Source organism: Podarcis vaucheri (assembly GCF_965113315.1).
Source record: "Podarcis vaucheri genome assembly, chromosome: 2".
NCBI lineage: Eukaryota > Metazoa > Chordata > Lepidosauria > Squamata > Lacertidae > Podarcis > Podarcis vaucheri.
The window spans coordinates 36,855,859-36,876,617 of record NC_138760.1 but is presented as its reverse complement, the minus strand read 5'-3'; the positions used below and the strand labels follow the sequence as shown (position 1 = coordinate 36,876,617).

Below are 20,759 nucleotides of genomic sequence, written 5' to 3'. Positions count from 1 at the left end.
TTTTTTACTAAAACTGTTTGCCCAGTAGAATTGGGAAGCCAGTTTTCCATCAGAAATAGGTTTTGACTATTCAGCCAGGTAACAATACAAACTTTCTTGAAACTATTTCTATCTGTTTGTATGCTTTTTCTCCACCTGCCTAGGATTGAAGCTTTTGTATTTATTCACTGGCACAGTAAATCATGAGACTGGGCTACTACTAGTGGTTAGACAGGAGTTGTTAAAGTTACTGAGGGAAAAGAGACAAAGGCAGCCTATACTATGGAGGCTAATGTGGTACATCTCCGATAATGGGGGTTACTTAAGAGAAATACATCAATGGTTTTTTTTATTTCCCTCCTTTTCTTTTCTCTTTACAGGTGGGGAATCTGGGTCTTCTCTTCATGTTGTTGTTTTTCATATTTGCAGCTCTTGGGGTGGAGCTGTTTGGAGACCTTGGTAAGTTCTCTGCTCCACCAGTTTGTTGCATAGAATTGGATAAGGCAGAGTAACGTAGTTATTTGTCAAGAAAACAAATAGCTAAATTGCCTTTATTTTTGGTTGGTCATACAGAATGTGACGATACTCATCCCTGTGAGGGCTTAGGGCGGCATGCAACTTTTCGCAACTTTGGGATGGCTTTTCTCACACTCTTCCGTGTATCCACAGGAGACAACTGGAATGGGATAATGAAGGTAAAATCCCCATTAGAATGAGTGTTGATATAGTAAGACAGATGTTCTTATGGTTTGAGGAATTCATGCTAGGACAGTGCTGAATAGTTCCATGTTGATGTTTGCACAGAAATCAGCTATTGCGGCAAGGTTGTGTGCATTGGCCATTTGTATGAGTGAGAAGCCTTTGTGTGCCCTCCACATGATAATGGGGTGTTTAGGAAGGCTAAGTTTGGCAGAAAAGGTTTACCGACATCGGTAAACAAGTTCCAGAAATTCCATATAAACTCTGTGGAGGATGAAGGAAATTAACCTGAAGAGATTCTACAGTGGGTTTTGCTTTTGGACTTGAAGCTGAAAAGCCCAATCTGATTCATGGTTAGAGTTGCCCAGAGCTCTCTCATAAGCCACGACTATTCCCACCTCCCGTCCCTCTGTTCCTTCCTTTAGGACACTCTGCGAGACTGCGATGAGGAATCCACCTGCTACAACACCGTCATCTCGCCAATCTATTTCGTATCATTTGTGCTGACAGCTCAGTTTGTCCTGGTGAATGTGGTGATTGCTGTACTCATGAAGCACCTAGAGGAAAGTAACAAGGAAGCGAAAGAGGAAGCAGAACTGGAATTGGAACTGGAGATGGAAATGAAGACAATCACCCCGGGCCAGCATCCGCCCTCTGACCCTTTCATATGGGCAGGCAGTAATGCAGGAGAAAGACCTGAGAGCCCCAGAGGATATGCCAATCCCATGCAAATCAAGGTGGATTCTCAACTCTCATTGGTTCATCCTATGGTGAGAATCTTAGGTGGTGGGTGAAGTGGGGAGTAGCTAGTACTTTCCTCAGATAGCATTTGCACAGATTCCAAAAAGTCTTGAGTGTATTAATGTATAAGGGAGTTGTATTCCTTTTTTCCTGTGAGTAAAAAATCCCTATTCAGCCAAGTGCAGACCATGAAATTGAATGTCCATATAGGATTGCAATGATGAGAGCCATGAGAGCATGTTATGAGTTGGCAGGTTATGTTGATGGGAGATGAGGGATGTGCAGCAGGTGGCTACAAGAAGTGCATTAAACAGGCACAAGATACCCACTCACTCTCTCAGCTATATGTCTGGTATACATATAATACATTTATTCAGATGTGTCCCAGCCATAACTTTGGATGAGTGACTGTCTCGCCCCACAGAACTCTTTTTTCAGTGGAAATTTATGTGTTAACATGGTTATTTGAGCACATGATGAAAGAGGAATACAGCTCCTAAAATGTAGCCATGCAAAGTTATGTGACTGGCAGCATGCTTCTTTGCTTGCATGTTCCGTAAAGTATATGCACTGTGCTCATAAGGGTATATGTCATCATACATACTTGCCTGCATAGAGAGTACTGCTTTTAAGTGATCGGCCATCATATTGCTTGAGAAGCTTTTATGCTATGTATTAATATTCAGGTGTAAGCACTTGAGAAAACACTTTTGAAATTGGGAGCCTGTCATTTGGAACTTGGGTTAAAATTTTCAAAAGCTCATAGGTCTTCCGAATCCCAAACTTCTGCTGGACTATCTCAGGCGCTACAGAATCCTAAATTCACTTATTCAGCAATATGTCCCATTGAAGTTAGTGGGTCTTACTGCTGAGGAAGCATGCATAGGACTAGACTATTCAGCATCGCACAAACCCCAAAATTAATAATCATGGAAGTCAAAGGAAACTAGGTTATGACTGTGAATAACTTAAATCAGAGTATTTAGATTTCATCTGCGATATAGAATAATTGAATTTTCCCCAGCTAGTAGCAAAAGCCTGAGGTGTAGTTCAGATTTCCAAATCAGCTGGGTTGTCACTGAATCCTACACCAATCCAGTGACATTTGGGTGCCAGACTCAGGTAGGTACTCCTCATATCTGTGTTTGTGATCTGATGCAGGGTGACAGATTCACTGGCAGCCATGTGATCTGTCACACAGGCTGTGATCTGTCACACAAGCGACTCCAGCCTTCAAAGACTGTTTACACAGTATAGGACCCAGCCTTGGGAAATACCAACCACACTGCAAGCACTATGCATAACAGCACCAGCAGACAAAACAGAAGTCGAAATCCACTGAGTTTTGTCACTTTTTGTGCTTTTGAAAATTTAATCAGTGGTCTAATTTTCAGAGGGGCCAACACTTGAGTCACCGAGCACAACTGCAAATCATCCAGCATCTCTCAAGGCCATTTCTGTTTCTTACATGGTTAAGTGATGCCAAAGTATGGATTTTTTTTTTCAGGCTTAATGCTGGGCTCCCATCCCCACCTCCATTTTAAATTGTGCATATTGTTGTTTAGCTATGCTTCAGTTTTGTTCCCTGCTATCAAGTAGGATGGCTCTGCAAAGTAGAAATATTTCTATCAGTAGCCACTTACGAATGAATGAATGTAATGTGTCCCACCAGTCTTAGAGCACTATCGTGTTTAGTTTTGGTCTAGTGTGTAGCAACGTCTAAGAAAGGTTCTGACTGTGGTATTACTGCACTGTTCTTTTTCCCCTCTCTGTCTCTGTCTTCCCTTCCTGGCCATTTCAACAACTGCTGTTCTGTCTGAAAACATTCTTTTTCTTTTTCTGTCTCTTCTCCTATTTTCTGTCTCTCATGCATTCATTATCTCTTCTTTCTCTTCTTCCACTCCCCCTACCTTGCCCCGCTTCTGCCCCTCTCTTTTGGCCTGGCTTATCCTTTTCTGCATGCTATATGGCACTCCTCCCAGGAAAGACACTTGTTTGATACCATATCACTGCTGATCCAGGAATCTCTAGAAGGAGAGTTGAAGCTGATGGACAACTTATCAGGCTCTGTGTGCCATCATTATGCCCTTCCAACTACTGACAATTACAACTCTGAGAAACAGGTTAATATTACTAATTTCCTGAAAAGTTTCTATCTAAATTTAGATTGAAACCTTTATTACAAAAGAGAGAGAGGGTTTCTTACTTTTATCTAAAGTAGGCGTATCAAGGCCGAAAGTGACTAAAAACTACTTTTGCAGAATGGCAAATGCATTTCTATTTGTTTAAGAGGAGATGGGTATTTACTAGGGATGGATGGATCAGCCTATTGTCATTCTGTGTCAGTTTTTCACGTGTTCAATCATAGGACCAGTCCCCCTGTTTTCTGTGCCTGTGTTTAAAAAAACAAAAAACCACCATGAAAAATGTGAATTGAAAATGTCCACACGTTCTCCTAAAGTATGCGTTTTGTGCATATCTCTTCCCCATAAAATATGCATTTTCCTTGCACATTTTTGTATCCATTTTTGGAACCAAAATGACATTAGATTTCAATCTGCAGATAAGCTTGGGACCAGCAAACTGGGTCAATTCGCTTTAAAAATGCTGACCAAATAAATTCCTTTTCCATCCCTAGTATTTACCACCCAGTCCTATGCATGTTCAGTTAGAAAGCCAACTGAATTCAGTGGCATACTCCTCCATCAGTATGTATAGGACTATAACCATAGCTAGATTTATGTTTAGACAAGTATTTAGTGCATTGGCATTACAATCCTATGCATACTGACCTGGAAGGAAGCCCTGTTAAATACAGTGGAGCTTACTTCTGAGTAAGCATGCATAGGATTACGCTGGAAAGCTTATAAGAATGTCATTAAGGCTGCAATCCTACACTCAATTTCCTGACAGTAAACCCCATTGTACTCAATGGGAACTTACTTTTGAGTAGACATGTATAGGATTGTGCTGTAAGGTAGCGTAGAGATGAGATGCTGCTCTTGTGAACATTTCCATTCATCTGCATGGAAGCCTATGTTGAATTTCATGGACCACTTTGGGGTGTTGAAAATAAGCTGGCCTGCGTGAAACCAGATGTGAAGATAGTTCAGTATGTGTATGGGGGTTGTCACCTTGCTTAGTATATTCCTTGTGTCAAAGCAGATTATGTAATTTAAAACCTAGGACAATTCCAGTACTATCAGTGTACCTGATTTCTGATTAGCTCCATGTGAATATAAAAGGTGTATTTGTTCAAAAGGTGTATATGTTCAAATCCAATTCCAGGTTGAACCAAAATATTATAATATAAAATATTATAATCAATTAAAGCTTTGATAGCATATTAAAAGGGCATACTGATTAATCAGGAAAGTCAGGGTAGCTTTGGCATTTCTTGTGAGAGAGAAAAGGGAAATTGCCTCTTTTAAGATTTGCCATCTACAGTAAGTACTGGCACACACGCGCACGCACGCGCACACACACACACACACACAGTGCCAAATTAACCAGGGGGCATTTCTGGTCAATTAAACATTTTCAGGTTTTTTAATTATTCTAACCAATTAATTGACTAAGCACTGCAGCCTTAATATGGGTTTAAGTTTCTAGTTAAGTTTCGATTTAACAGCTTTTTAAGCAGCTCACTAATGAAACTTCCTTGTCTCTTAGGGTAGGGCAAATATATTGTAGATATGGGTGTAGGATGTGGCAGTTCAAAAAGGTGGAGGTATCTATATCGCTCCAGGTCTGAGCCAGTTGATTGCCCTGCAGTGTAGGCGTCACATACTTGTAACAGCTGAATGGTTATTATTTTCCCACATGGAACCAGCCACCTATGTCATTAGTTCTTACTGCCCAGCACAGTATATCACACCGGGACTCTCATTAGGTTGATGATTAGGATGACTGGTTTCTCCCAAGGATGAAAGAGGAGGCACATTTTTAAATAATGGCAGTGTAGCCTGCCACAAACAGCGCATACCGAAAGTTACCCTTTTTCTTCCACATGTAAACTATCATTGTTGATTCTCCTGGCCACTGGCACTTCTGAAAATGGAGCTCTCTCTATTGAAAACATGGTATCCACCATGGGATCTTTTTTCTGTTTTGTGTGAAGCAATTATCAGGCTGAGAACATTTACTAAGAAGCAAATCCTATTGAATCTGAGGAACTTTCTTCATAACTGTTTTTAGAATTATGCTGTGTGGTCCTTTTCTAATTTTACATTCAGCTGCTCTTGCCAGCTACTCCCATATCCGAAGAGACATGAGAAATGTTGTGAAAACTAAAATCCCTCCCCCCTCTCTCTTTCTACCTGTCTCGGTGTCTGATGCATGGCAGGAACAGGCATTCTATGGCCCTCCAGATGTTGCTGGGCTCCAGCTCCCAGCACCAGTCAACATGGTCAATGACCAGGAGTGATAGTAGTTGAAATGCAGCAATATCTAGCAGGCCCCAGACTCCCTGTCCCTGGTGTTTGGCAAGGAACATGTGGATCTTCTCCCTGAGATAGATACACACATTCAGGTTCTCACATTATAGTTGTGTATTTGGCAATGAGCTATCGAAGCAGTAATCTGTTTGTTGCCACATCAACTGTGGCCCTGCACCTAGTTATCACACTTTCATTAGGTGGCATGGAATTAGTGATAATATTTCATGCTTTTTTACTGAGCCTGAGGGTGGGATTCAACTAATGAGTCCCTTCAGTGGAAGTCCTGAACAATAGGGCTTCCTCCTCATTCCCACATTGGCTCAGGGTGGGGCTAAATCGTGGGGAGGAGGGGGGGAATCATTCCATATGGTGAGCCAAAATGCTTGAATTGCTAGAATGATTGCCCTGCACAATGTTGAATTCCTCCGAGAGTCCTTCTCATTGTGATAGTTCAAAGTTGTTTGCATAGTATTTGTTCCATTCACAACCAACACAGAGTTGCTAGAATACCACAATACTACACGCTATGCCAGTACTATCATTCTTATTATTAGAGAGCTGTTGGACACAGTGTTACTGAATTTATTAACATGTTAGAGATCAAAATATTTAAATTCAGAAAACGACCAGATTTATAGATGTTCATCTAAATAGACTGTTTCCTGAAATCAAATGAGGTTAACTCAACCATTGCTGACTTCCCTAGCCCTCTTTGAGATTCTCTAACATTTCTGGGTTAGATACAACTAGTCCTGGTCTCCACACTACATCCTGAAAGATTCATTACCATTGGACACAGATGGCTTGAGCACTTAAAGTAAAAGCGCTAATTCTTTGGCATAAAAAATGAACTGCTGAGGTAAAGGAGGAATTGGAAGACATGGAATAGACATATATCTTTATGTAATAGTGGCCATTGGTATAAGCCAGTTTTATGGCACGATAAATGTTTCCTGCAAAAATGAAAAAAGCCTATGGTATTGTGAAGGCACACATAAAAAATTATAAATAAGATGCCAAGCTTTGAGAAAATTACTCCATAACACTCCATATTAAGACCAATAAGACCAATAAGCATATTGTTTGAGGATGATGGCAGCAGTGGGCCTCCTTTATTAATGGGGCCACCTTGACATGATATTTGCAATAGATTCTAAAAATTGTCCATAAACTACAAAACAAAACATTTGTCACTGATCTGTTATAGGGCCACTCTGAGGTCTTAAAATGTATTTATTTAGAGAGAACTTTAAAATAAAGAGTTGGATTTCATTTTTTAAAACAAGTGACAGCGTTAGACCATGATCCCATTAACGGTAGTGGAAAGAGCTGGACTGATATCCCTCAGCTTTGATATGCTCAAGTCTGCTAATGGTATATACAAGAAGGATACACCAATTTTCTTTGGATTAAACAGTATTGAAGAATTACTTTTACTTCCTCTGCTACGTAGATTGGAACCCCCTCTTGTTATACGTGCACTGAGTGGTTGGAAGACACACACACCCCTTTTAATCACCCCGATTGTCTGATTAAAGGATAACTAAATCTGCATTTAGTGCTCTGAATCTTACTATTCAGGATAGGCTACCGTCACTATTTCATAGAATCAAAGAATTGTAGAGTTGGAAGGGAGTTCAAGGGTCATCAAGCCCCAACCCCCTGCAATGCAGGAATCTTAACATCCAATTTTTAAACCATACTGTTAAAGATAGCATTTAGGTTTGCTTGTTTATTGGTTTGAAACAACTGATTCTCAAATTTAAAGGGATTAGCAGTACATTATTATTTTATTGAATGTGACACAGAAAATGTTCAGTGCATGTCCACTAGTATTTGTTTTGCTTAATTGCTTCAAATAAATCTACGGAGCCATGAAAGCCAGCAATTCCTCAGCCGTTCCACTGATTCCATCAGACTTTTCTGAACTAGGGTACAGAAGTACTCCTGAGATGGTAATCTCACCACAACAAAGTAGATCTGCAATGCAACTATAGCATTTAAAAATGAGAAGACATAATATACTGAACACCTAGCAGGGTTCAGGCTCCAAAGAGCTAGGCTCAGTAGTTCTGAATGCCCAAGGGGGCTTTGGGGTTGTGGAACTTGAACTCCAGCTCCCTCAGCCACTGAGCAAGCAATTTTGAAACTGGCAGGAAAAAATGTGCTATTTGTGCCTTTTGGCTAGCAAAACCCATCCTAGGTACATGTGGAGATGGGGGAGAAATTCAGTTCACTTTGAAGCAATATACTCTGAAATTTGCATTTCCCTGAATTTTGCAAAAGTGTGTGAAAATTTAATTTTCGTACTCTATGAATATACTGGGGCAAAGTTTGCCTAATATATATATTAATGAAAATAGCAAAAGAAAAATGCATTATATATTAGGGGGAAATTCTTTGGGAAAAAATGTGTTTGTCAGACAAAATTATATACAAACTCATGGGAGAAATTCACACTAAAATGCTAGGGAACATTCTTGAGGACTTTTTTTTAAAATGCACATTGAACTGGAGATGTGGAAAAGTGCACTTATGACTTGAAAATGAGGAAAGGAGAGAATCCAAAATTGATAAATTTGACCATCCTTACTTGGGGTGCAAATAAAGTAGCTGTTTGGACCCCAGCTTGCCAAATTCATTTTTTAAAAACAGCAGCAGCAACAACAACTACAACAACAAATTCAGAGCCGCTGACCAAACACAAGCAGAATATTATTATAACATTTAGGAGTAGAATTTCTGGAAGCATGGAACATTTAAATGTAATTAGGCATGGTTTTAAAAAGTAATTCAAGAGCAGCTGAAGCTTTAGCTCCCTCAGTTAGCACCTCAAAAGACTATATATTAATCAGTGCATCTTTATTGTGCAGTTGGTGATTTCCACCTTGCATTATATGTAAGCTTGTTTAGAACTTTTAGAAAATTAAACTTTGTCTCCATTTCCTTTTAGCTTTATCCACAAAATAATATGCACAATACAAATGCACTTATTTAAGTGCATTTGTATACAAGTGCACTTGTATACAAATTTGTATATAAGTGCACTTATACAAATGCACTTATTTAGAAGGGGAGTATTTAGTATTTAGGCGGTAGTATTTAGGCGCCTTAGTATTTAGGCGGTAATGGTGATGATAATAGCATTTATTTTCTCAAAGACATTTACATGTGTCCTGGTTTCTTATGTTTGATCATCTCTCCCTTGTTTAGATCCCTCTAGCTGAGATGGAGGCTCTGTCTCTGACGTCAGATATTCTCTCTGAAAATTCCTGGTCCTTAGCTCTGACGGATGACTCTTTTCCTGATGATAATAACACACTCTTACTTAATGCCCTGGAGAGCAATGTACATACTCACTGGTCACTGTATATTCTGATGTTTACAGGGTTCTAAATACTGTTCTCAAGTGGGAAATAGCTATGGCATTTTCAGATAAGCAATATTTCTAACCAGCACATAACTTTTTTTATTTGAACAAATAAAATACCTGTAGTACCATTCTATTTGGGCTTACATTCAATATTACCTCTGAGGTGGCTCCCGGATGTTTTAATTTTACTTATTTCACATACTAAACATGAGAGTATTTCAAGCAACGTCAGAGAGATCTTCTATTGTTTATGGACTTAAGGAAAATGCCATGACACAAAAGATCCCGCTTAGGTTTTGCTTCTTTGAACTTAAAATGATTCCAAAAGCAGTTGCCTAGAAGGTGTGGCAGCAAATCCCAGTTACAATTTTCAAGCATAAGCTATCAGACTTGAACCTTTGGCATTGCTGCTTGTGTTGTAGACTTTTTAGTCACCGCTTTGATCAGACTTTCTAGAATAAAGAGTGACTTTTTCCATTATGAAACATTTAACCAGTATTTTGAGCCCTGCTTTAACCATCTCCTCCTGAAACATTAGACATTTATAGCTAATGTGTAGCAATAAAGTGCTTTATTTCTGCTGTACAACAGACATAACTTCTCTTCCAACATTTAGTGGATTCATCCTTGTTTTCTCTTGTTCACATACCTAGCTTTAGCTGTGCGTTGTGTTGATGAATTTTCTCCATTCTAGTAGATTGTCATCATAGTTATTACTTATTTGGAACACATCTTTAAACCGTGACAGTATTTCCCATCATGCTTCATGGCATCATATGCAAAAGACTCAGAATGCTACAATGAATGTTTTTAAATGGGCCATTTTCTTTCAAACTGAGATACTAGAATAGAGAGAACATCCTGACCTCCATCAACATAAGTCTTAAAAATAGATTTCTGAATCTGAGAACCCTAACAGTTCAACAGGTTACTTTCATGAGGCCATATATCAGTCAAGTCCCTTGGTGGTCATAGCAAGACATTTCAGTTTTGCAAAAAGATATCCACAGGTACAGAGAACTTTAAATTTGAAAAATAAAGTGTGCATACCTTCAGTATTTAACATTTTCTGTAATGAGTTAAGTTCAATGGGCTGAATCCATTGGTGCCTTTCAGTTGACGGTAAGACTTCCATCAGCAGAGCATGGACGGAGGAAATCATTTTTCAGCTAATTCTCCCTCTCCTCTGCAGCCCCCAGCCACTCTCTAAATCTGCTCTGGGGGGTCCTCCAATCCAGATTTTAGAGGGTGGGGCTGTAGGGGAAGGGGGAATTGCAAAATATTGTTTTCCTTCCCATTCCAGTGATAGAAACTTTACTGTCAGCTGAGCAACTCCATTTGATATGACACCATTTAGGCTTCAACACTGTACTTCATTTGAAAAAATGCACACATCAGTAGATTTTTTTTAAAAAAAATTGCTATTAAAACAGTTTTTGTGACATCTGGGTAGGGAGTCAATTTTGTGATAAATTTATCAAAATACAAATTTATGATTTTTTAAAATGTTGTCAGATAGTACACTAGAGTTAGTGTCTGCTTAGAAAACTGTGGAGATGGCTGCACCATCCAAAATTTCAGGTGAATTTCAGTAGCAAATATTGTGAATGGCTTCTGCAGTCTACACCTAGTCTCATGTAATGCCCCAATTGGTATTCCACAGCTGGCTTTCTAGCGCCAGAATCAGTGCCTCATAAAACTAACCTTACATTGATGTCCCTAAATATTAAGGGGAGGGGTACTTTTTGCAATGCTATGCATCCCAGCCATGACTGATATATCAATCTCATCTTGTCAGAAAACCACCCAAATTTCAAATACATTTGTTGAAGCCATCTGAGCATGGGCCAGTTTCTACAATGAAACGTGAAAACATGTCATTGCACCAGTTGTAATAGGATGTCTTCTGTATCAAGATTTGAGGGGGAAACCCTCTTGGTATAGGTAGACCTATATGTTCATGAGAATTCTTAGATACAGATGAATTTCCTATCTAAAATCATCAAAGAATAGGGAAATTCATTCTACATGGCAAGGAAGTCATATATGACTGGCTAACCTTACATTGGTAATTTTTCTTCTTTTTCTCTTTTTTAAAAATATTATATTTTGGGTTTTATCTTGTTTTACCATGCACACTAATTATATTTTGCTCTACCATTAGAGAAATACATTAGAAATTCCTTAGGAGATTTGTACGGTAATACAAAAGATTTCTTGGTAGATAAATTTTCACCAACTACAAAAGGCAGCATGGGATTGGAGATTGTCTTCATTTAACAGTGTTGTAATAGCCTATTTTAGCATTTAAAACTTAATCTTTTATTTAAAGGATGTATTTTTCTTGTTGTTGGAAATACACCAACACCCCCCAATAATTCTTCTTTTCTATGCGGCCTGTTTTTATCAACACAAAGTCAATGAAGGTCAAATAAGGATTTGTCTTCCATAAAATGCACATACCCCCCCACTTGTTTATATTACGCTAGGCTTATGTTATGTACATACCCCTGTAAAAATATCACTTGGTTGGGGTCAGGGTGGTGGGAGATTTTATTCCTCATTTTTAATGACCAAAGTTTTGCAAAGCATGCAGTTGTTATACAAGACCTTGAGGCATGATGCTTGTTCAATGACTCCTGAAATAGTCATGGTTTATAATTGCAGTGTTGTTTCTCTGTTTCCCTGTATTGTAATTTTTTGTTGTTGTTGTTCTTTTTAAAAATGTGGTTCATTCTGTGTGTGGTGGTTTTATTAACAGTGTAAAAGTAGGGCTTTTACCTCCTGGTCAACCCATCTGTGCAAATTTCATTTGGTTTCTGTAGAATTTGTACACTCAAATGACATGCATGCTCACTGTGTCCCCTGTATGTTGCAGTGGTTATCACGACAAGATCCAGTATGGACAGCGTATTTTTCCATTCTCTGATATCCGCACTTTCTTTTCTTTTTCAGGCCAATCTCCCCTCTAGAAATGACCCCCTGACTCTCTCACCAAGCAAAGATCTGCTAAGTGTGAGGAAGCCTTCTGTAGGCCGCACCCATTCTTTGCCAAATGACAGCTATATGTTTCAAGCTCCAGATACTGGCATCTACAATGACTCTTCTGGAGAAAGGAACACATCACATCAAAAATCTCAGTCAGGTACAAAATGTTTTCCTCAGAAAATTTTGTAATCCCCAGACGTATGTACTTGCCCACGGAAGACTTCAGTCTTGATACTGGCTAGGTTTCTTTTTCCTTTTTGGCTTTGAGGTTTTTCTTCCATACATGGGAAGAACCTCTGATAAACTTTACAGTCTTTATCTCATTTCTTCCTAAATGGGGGATTTGAGTCTTGCGGCCAAAACTGAATGAGAGTCTGGGCAACTTAATTGCCTTAACTGTCTTTCTTAGGGCTGAACAGAACATTTCATATAAAACTGTGTAAGTCACCCTTCACCTAAAGAGTTGCAAGTGTGCAACTCCATTCACTTGCTGATGCCACCCCAATCTTTAATGACATCCAATTGGATAAAGTGGGACATGTTTTTAGCAAAAATGCTTCGGAGGATTGGTCTGTAAGTCTAGTTTTATCTATATTAACTTCTCTCACAGAAGCATCTTTCTGGTTCAAGAAGGGAGGGGAGAATCCTTCTAAGTCCCATCATCCAGGGCTTTCCCACAGGGACATAATTTCAGAGTACTGTTCAGAATGATACAAAACATGAAGAGGTTACTAAAAGGGTATCGAAATTTGCATAGTAATGGGAACATTTACAGTTTAGCAGCAGGAATGGGGGGAAAGCGGGAACAATCACTATCAGGCAGAGCAAGTGTAGCTTGGCACTCTAGCATAGCATGAAATAATTTAAGATCCAAGGTAACTTGATTTCAGATCCTCTCAAAAGAGCATGATCCAGCAGGGACAGAGACTTCAGAAACGTTATGACCTTGCTCCTAATTCAGGTAGTTTTGGTGCTGACACTGTCCCTTCATTAGGCAGGTCCTTCTTCTATAACTTGAGAAAGCATGACAGTGAGTGCCCCAGGCAGTATTATGCTAGCTGGCAATACAACTGAACACTCAGTACAGTGGTACCTCGGGTTACATACACTTCAGGTTACATACGCTTCAGGTTACAGACTCCGCTAACCAGAAATAGTACCTCGGGTTAAGAACTTTGCTTCAGGATGAGAACAGAAATCGTACTCCGGTGGCACGGCGGCAGCAGAAGGCCCCATTAGCTAAAGTGGTGCTTCAGGTTAAGAACAGTTTCAGGTTAAGAACCAACCTCCGGAACGAATTAAGTACTTAACCCGAGGTACCACTGTAATGGTTTTTACAGCTGGAGTAAGGAACCTGGCACCACCCACACAATTCTCACCCCAGATCTCACCAGCCCCAGCCAGCATGTGCAATGGTCAGGGGTGATGTTAAAGGCCGGCAACATGTGGAGGGCTACAGTCCCCACTGCCCATCACCATACTTTAAATGTTTAAGGTGTATGATGCCCAAAGTTCAAAAATACAAAGTGAAGGCATACTCTACTTCCACTGTCAGAGGCACTATGACTCTCAGCTGGGAATCACAAGTGGGGAGAGTGCTGTTGCATCCAGGTCCTGCTTGTTGGCTTCCCACAAGCATTCTTGCCTGAGAACATATGTGCAGCCTCTCTAGATCAGATCATGGTCAGACTACTCCACCCCTCTTTGAACTAGGCTAGGGATGGAGCAGCTTTTTTCTTTCATGGTCCTCATTCCTTCAGGGGTAATCTGGCAGGGCAGGGGGCACATGTCATCAGTGTGCAGGTACCCCTTCTCTTTCTCCATCTTCCTCTCCTCCCACATCAGGGGGTGAATTGCATTGCGGAGAATCCAAATGGTGGCCGGGCTGCTAACACAGCAAAAACCACTTTGGGGAGGGGAAGAAAGAGCCCATGCTTCTGCCACTGAAGAATAATTTATCTTTCCACTGCAGAAATTCAGCGAGATCCCATTAAAAAAATATATCTTGCTATAAATAGGGTGGAGAATTTTGAGAAGCCATTTATGCACAACTCTTCTTTTAAGTGACTGAGATCATAAAACAGATATCCCAGTTGGGGGAGGCTTATTGTGGATCCACCTCAAAATGGTGTTTACATTGCTCTACGCAATCTCGTACATTGGATAAATGAGGTGCAGAAAATAAATCACCAGTTTGCATGTGTGAATCATCATAACTGTTCCTCACTTTCTCTTTTGAGATATTACTTCTGTTCCTCAGAATAACTTAGCACCTGAGAAATAGCTGCCTTTCAGAACTCAGTGGAGTGGCATCTGTTAAATATATGCAATTCTCTAAAGTGCTGTGAGGTTTGTAAAAGCCATACATCACCAATAAGGAATATGAGTAACGTAACATTTCAAGTTAGAAAATAACTTTTGTGTTGTCAGTAAACTTAGAAGAAGGTTTATTTGAATAACCCTGAATAATAGAACAGATATTCTGGGAAATATTCCAGGACAAATAAGATTCCTTCTGTGGGAGATGGTCCAGATTAAATGAATAGCTTCTTGGTTTTGTTTTAAATCACATAAATGCTTTGGGCTTTGATGGAGAGGGTTGAGGCTCTTCACGGACGTTATAATTCACCACCCAAGAACAAGGAGGCAGCTTGGAGAAAAATGCATATGGAATACACACAATATGACATTGGTGGATTGCTCCATAACCAACTCAGAAACGATTTTATAGAAATTGGGAGTCCAGCAATTATGGGAGGCTATGTTATCCTCATCCATGATGTACAGAATTTTATTTAACTCAGTTTGAGTTACCAATGTTCTCAGTTTCCCATCCTCTCCTCCTCAGGCTCAACGACGTCAGTGCAATCTCAGCCTGCAAACATTGATGCTCTCCTACAAATCCCAAGAGAGCTCTTCTACCACCTCAAGCCCCAATACAATCCTGACTGGGAAAGCAAATCCAAAGCCCCTCCACCTGTGCATTCTCCTTCTGCAGAACGGTTACTTCGCAGACAGGTAAGCTGAGCTGCCGATGTTATCATGCAGCAAGTCTTATGTCTATGTGTACTACCAATCAGTGAAAGGCTGCATAGCAGGGCCTTAGAAATGATAACTAGCCACAAAATTGTTTTGAAAAGGGAAAAACCAGTGAGGAGATTCTGATTCCGGTGGTAGATTCTGTGAGCATGTCAAGATCATTCCAACTTAAGGAGCTATATGGGCTGTGACACCGCTTCCATTCTTCACTGTGCTTCATGGGCAGTGCATTTCAGCATCTGCTGAGTCTCTAGTAAATCAGTGCAGGTGGTGTTGCTGGCATGGTATGTGCAATCCAGACAACTGGCTTTCTAAAGTGAGCACAGACCTTATATTTTTCGGGAGGTGGCACAAAGGACATATATTTACTTCACCAACAAGAATTTACTCTTTTATATCTGTTTTCATCTTGCTTCCTAACCTTTCCTGACTTTGCTCAGTCAGTTGACCATATGATCAAGTCGCATGAGCCTCCTGAAGGTCAGCAGTTCAGCCACCTGAGTTACAACAAGGCCCCTAAAGGTCTGCATCACATTACAACTCCATTAAAAAAACTGGGTATTTCCTCTGTACTTACTTCCTATTATTTAAATAACATGAATGATTTGATTCCATTGCCCCAAACATTTTATTTATCAGGGCTGACAGCTTGGCAGTGGAACTCTTTTGGATGATACAGTTTTTTCCGTATTTTTAAGAGCTTGAATGATTCAGTGCTAGATTGATATTATGTAATACAAAGTGCAAAAGGCTATTTTTCATTTTCCTGAAATAGCATATCATGCGAGTGATTACTTAATAACCCCGTTTATTCAGGCCATTACATTCCTTTTCAATGACAAAATAATGTGGCTAATTTCTTGAGCCCCTCCACATGAATATGAAGCTCCAAGGTGAGCAGTTTACATTAATCTGGAGTATTAAACTGACAGGCTAAATTCTTAAAGCGTATTAGGTCGATGCTGAGCTAGCCTGCCAGCCTAATGTACACTAACAAAGAATCTAATTGATTTCATGGTTCCAGCCTATGAATATGCTCCTTGACGTTGAAGGGATATCAGTCCAATCCTTTTGAATCAGTGCTGCAGTGATAAGTGATCATTTTAGCTGTCTTCTTTTCATTCTTAGCCGTTAAAACTAGTTGCTGAGGACTAAGCATTTTTCAACGCCAGATTATAATTGGACATAAGGAATTAGGCTAGCATTTTCAAGAAGCATTTAGTGACAGAATTTGAAATGTGCAGATGCTGCAAGTAGAATACTTATTATTTGCAGGTAGAATATTTTTTATTTCATCTTGGTGGACTCCTAAATATGTTTTCTTTGGGCCCAGGAGGGCACTAATTAATCACACCCAAAATGTGAAGCCACTCAGTATTCATGCAAAGTCCATTCTGATTCCTAATTTGCAAAGTGGGTCTGGGAAATTCCTGACAGTCCAGAAGTGCCACAGTCTACCCAAGGAAAGGCATAATGTTGAAGCAAGATACCTGGACCCAATACCATACCTCTTTTTCCTCAAACTGTTCCATCATCTTTCTCTGTGCTGAAACATTAACTGGAAGTACCCTAGACAGCCATTTAGTCCAGAGTCACTATACAGAAGACACTCATAAAGGAATTGATATTATTTTAGATTTTGGAGTTGTACTCCTCCTAAAAATGTTGCTTTATGGCAATGATTAGCAGTTTGCCCAGTGCTAAGTATGTACTTAATGAAGTACCAGACAAAGAACTGCCACTACTTCACTGTCTCAGAATATTATAGTTTAAGGAAGGCATAATTCATGACAAAATGGCTAGTTCAATTCCTTGGCCACAACTAGGATGAAACCTGGTCCTTGGTGCTTTTGAGTCATTGTCATGGGCTTAGTCCTTCAATAAGAGATAAATCACAGAAGACATTTGATTGCATTGAGTGGATAACTTGGAATTGTGATTGTATAATAATAATACCACCACTTCCCCAATGCAATCTTCACTATGGCCTTTCTAGTCCAGATTTTCCCCCCTTCTTACCACTGATACTGGCTTCACATTAAGAATCAAAAAGGGCATCAAATGACTAGAGGTTGGCACATGTCCTAGAACATTCTTAAGGGCTTTTAATGAAGATGCAGAAACTTCTGTACTACACTTTAGATAGGATGGTGTATTTGTTGTTAGGATTCCATCAGAGACTATATGGGGGGGGGTGTTTCTGGTATTGATTTATTTAGTCTGTTATGTCTTTTCAGCTTTTCATCTACTAAATGAGAGTAAGGAGACTATGAGCCCACTGGCGCAAAAAGTAGCCCAAGAGAAAATTAAAAATTGCCAGTCTTGCCCACGCTGTAGCTTGTGAGTAATATTTCCCAAGTAGCTCAAATGAGGCTACGTCTTGGCCACCTCTCATGGTCCCCTTCTAACAATGGCTGTCATTGCCAACCATGAAAGGGAAAGGGATTAAAATAATGAGAGTGATTAGCAGCATGCTCATAATGACGCATGCCCCTGGGCCTGAGGTCTCCCCCCATCCTGAAAGCTGTCTGTGGGCAAACGCCGGCTCCCTCAGCCTGAAGCAAGATGAGCGCCGCACCTTAGTTGCCTTTGACTGGACTTAATTGTCCAAGGGTCCTTTACCTTTTTACCTACCTTTAGTGCCACATACCCACAAATACTTTTAAAATACAGGGGTTGTTTTCTTTTCTTTTTTTTAATGTTAGTTTATCCAAGTAATGGGTCTTTGACTATTTTCTCTTCCTCATCAAGATTAATAGTATTGCTATTTCTCTAGTCATTTTGATAGTATTTTTTTCCATCTTATTATACTAGTAGTCTCAAAGAAGTTGTAACAGGATATTTGTACATACATCTGCCAACTGCTTTGTTCAATATGTACATCGCATGCATTTTTATTTGATTTTATCTCTCCTTCTCTCTCTCTCTCTCTCTCTCTCTCTCTTCCTCCCTCTCTCTCCCTCCTTTCCTCGCTTATGTCCTCTCCTTAACCTGTGTTTAGATAAATCTTGTTCACCACATCCCTGGCCCATACACGTTCCTTAGTCACTGACTCTCCTGTCATTCAACTTCCCTCACCTTTTTCAGTGCTGTAGAATGGACCAAAGCCCCTGCTGTAGCTAAAACCATAGATCCCGGAAGGCCTGGCAGCTAGTGACTATGACTAATTCCCTGATGAAGATTAGTCCATCAAGTGAATTAAAAGAACAAAGCTCTGTTCTCTGTTCAGGAACATGCTCCCTGCCAGTGCATTATAAAGAGTGCTTTTCTTCAGAAGAATTCTACTTCGATTCATTGGTTCGTGGGTCAGGTGGACTCTAAAACAAAGGTGTAAAACAATCCCATTCTACTGCTAATAAAATGTTTAGTAGGGATCAACCTAGCAGTTGGTTTTCTGGGAGTGAACTCAGACCTTTTTTTAAAAAAAAAGGATTATAATTACTATCAATGGCCAAAGATGCCTGACAGTATAACCAAAATCAATAATCATTTGTATTATCAAATGCTCTGCAAATTAAAATTCAAAACTGTACATACAATCGTTTCCCTCAACACTATTACCATGGTTGCTATAGATCTTGCCTACATCTTTACATGAGATCAGAACCTGTAATATTTCAATTTTCTTCCATGACAGCTGTTGAGAATATTGAGGTTCAAGTAGGAATATGGTGTTGGGCCTATACATCTGTGTACTGCTTTGCAATTAATAGTAAAATAAGATGCCCAATTAATTAATACATTCAGTATGGGGGAATGACTTAATATTCCTATGTGTGGTGGCATCACCGGGCATACATTGGAAGCTCAGTTACAAATTTCACAGTAAAGTCCACCACTCGTAACACTGAAAATTCACCACCAGGAGCACAAACAAGCTCCTCCTACTAGGGGTGGGCAGTATATAAATAAATTGTCTGAAACCGATTTGAAGTTCAGATTGAGATAACAGTTTCAGAATGGCAATATATTGCCAAAGGGAGCTTGAAAACAGAGCAGTCCTGTCCAGCCACTGTGAGGGGCGATCACCAGGAAGGGGGTATCACTACACCTGCCCACTCCGTCCCTCACTGGAAAGGACATGCCAGCCAAGCCCAGCTAGGAGATTGATCCTCCTGCCCATTTCCTCCCTCCACAGCCCAGGACCTTGACATCATGATATACCAGTATATCGCAATGGTTAGCATGTGATATATCATGATGTTGAAAACCAGGTATCACCCAGCCCTATCTCCTACTTAGCTCCAAATATCTTTGCCCACCCTGCAAACTACCTGCAGTCCTAAAAGGCACATCTCCATTTCCCATTCCCTACTGGAAATGTATTGATAATTTAAGCATTGATTTCATCTAAGGAAATAAGGCACTTGTCTTTGTATTGTTACACCCAAATCTCGCTTTCATACTTAATATAAAAATATATAAATATAAAATAAATATTAATAATATAAATAAATATTAAACACACACGCACACACAGCAAACCCAGTTGAAATAAAAAAGTGACTGCTTTGTCTGTCTGAGCCAAACACTGACCTTTATCTTATTGTAAGTGTGCTTAAAAAACAACAACACACACAAACCAGTTTGTTTGTTTTTAAATGGTCTCAGGTGTCACAATATAAGCCTGTAGAACAGTTTGCCATAGAAGGCCTTTCCTAGGTCTGGTTATGTTGCTTGTAAAAACAGTTAAGTACAGAGCACGAACTGGTGCAGTAGAGAGCCTTATTAAGGCAGCGTATATTGAGTACTGGACTGTATATCTTATTGGAAGTCAATGATGCATAAGTTCCGGGATGCCTAACAGGACTCTCAAGGATAAAATCTCAGGATCTATTTAGTTTTCCCAGTGTTTCTCCAGAACAAATTGGCTCTGATCCAAAGGGCCCATGGAGGCTGATCTAAAGCCAGTTCTTTCACAGTTGTAAAGCATGCAAGAAAAGAGGGAAGTGAATGAGTATAATTTCAACCCAGGAACAAGCTCATAAAATCATAAAATCAATGACTCCCCAAGTGCTATTGAAAAAAAGTGGTTTTTCATACCTGCTCATTACACCATCTGAGTTAGGAAAGAAACACTGGAATCATCCATTGCCTTTAATTTGTAATGATGGGTTCATATTTGGTTACTGCTCAATTATAGACAGCTATATTTGATCCCAGCATGTTGCACTGCTATCCTTCCCAGACTGACAGTTTCACAACGGCACAATTTGCACCTGTAGGTAATAAGGATGTAGTAGTGCATAACATCATAAGTTGGAGAGGTAGCTGTATAATCCGGACTTCATGTGCCTAGATGATAATGTGACCAGTGGTGGTGGTGTGAGAGAAATTGGGAGATAACCACTGATGCTGCCAGAGTACATTTAACCAGGTGGCTGCAATTTATTTAGGTGCTAGAGGTTCTACTGCATTCAAAACTGGAGTTTTCCATTGTCACCTTTGGAGGATCTCTTACTGCTTATGCATTGCCTATACTGACCTGTTCCCTCTATGTT

General features: G+C 39.8%; 1 protein-coding gene across 13 annotated transcripts in view; it reads left to right on the top strand.

Annotated features, from left to right (window-relative positions):
- The window catches only part of CACNA1G (calcium voltage-gated channel subunit alpha1 G), a 335,700-nt gene that overhangs the window by 307,724 nt on the left and 7,217 nt on the right, over positions 1–20,759 (top strand). For 6 of the 13 annotated variants that reach the window (XM_082211015.1, XM_082211013.1, XM_082211014.1 and 3 more), the window contains 7 exons: positions 360–438; positions 553–674; positions 1,104–1,448; positions 3,402–3,542; positions 9,072–9,206; positions 12,187–12,376; positions 15,068–15,237. In XM_082211015.1, coding sequence (XP_082067141.1) covers positions 360–438; positions 553–674; positions 1,104–1,448; positions 3,402–3,542; positions 9,072–9,206; positions 12,187–12,376; positions 15,068–15,237 — 1,182 coding nt within the window. The remainder of the gene's footprint in view (positions 1–359; positions 439–552; positions 675–1,103; positions 1,449–3,401; positions 3,543–9,071; positions 9,207–12,186; positions 12,377–15,067; positions 15,238–20,759) is intronic. The other 7 variants (XM_082211012.1, XM_082211010.1, XM_082211006.1 and 4 more) reach the window with 6 other exon arrangements.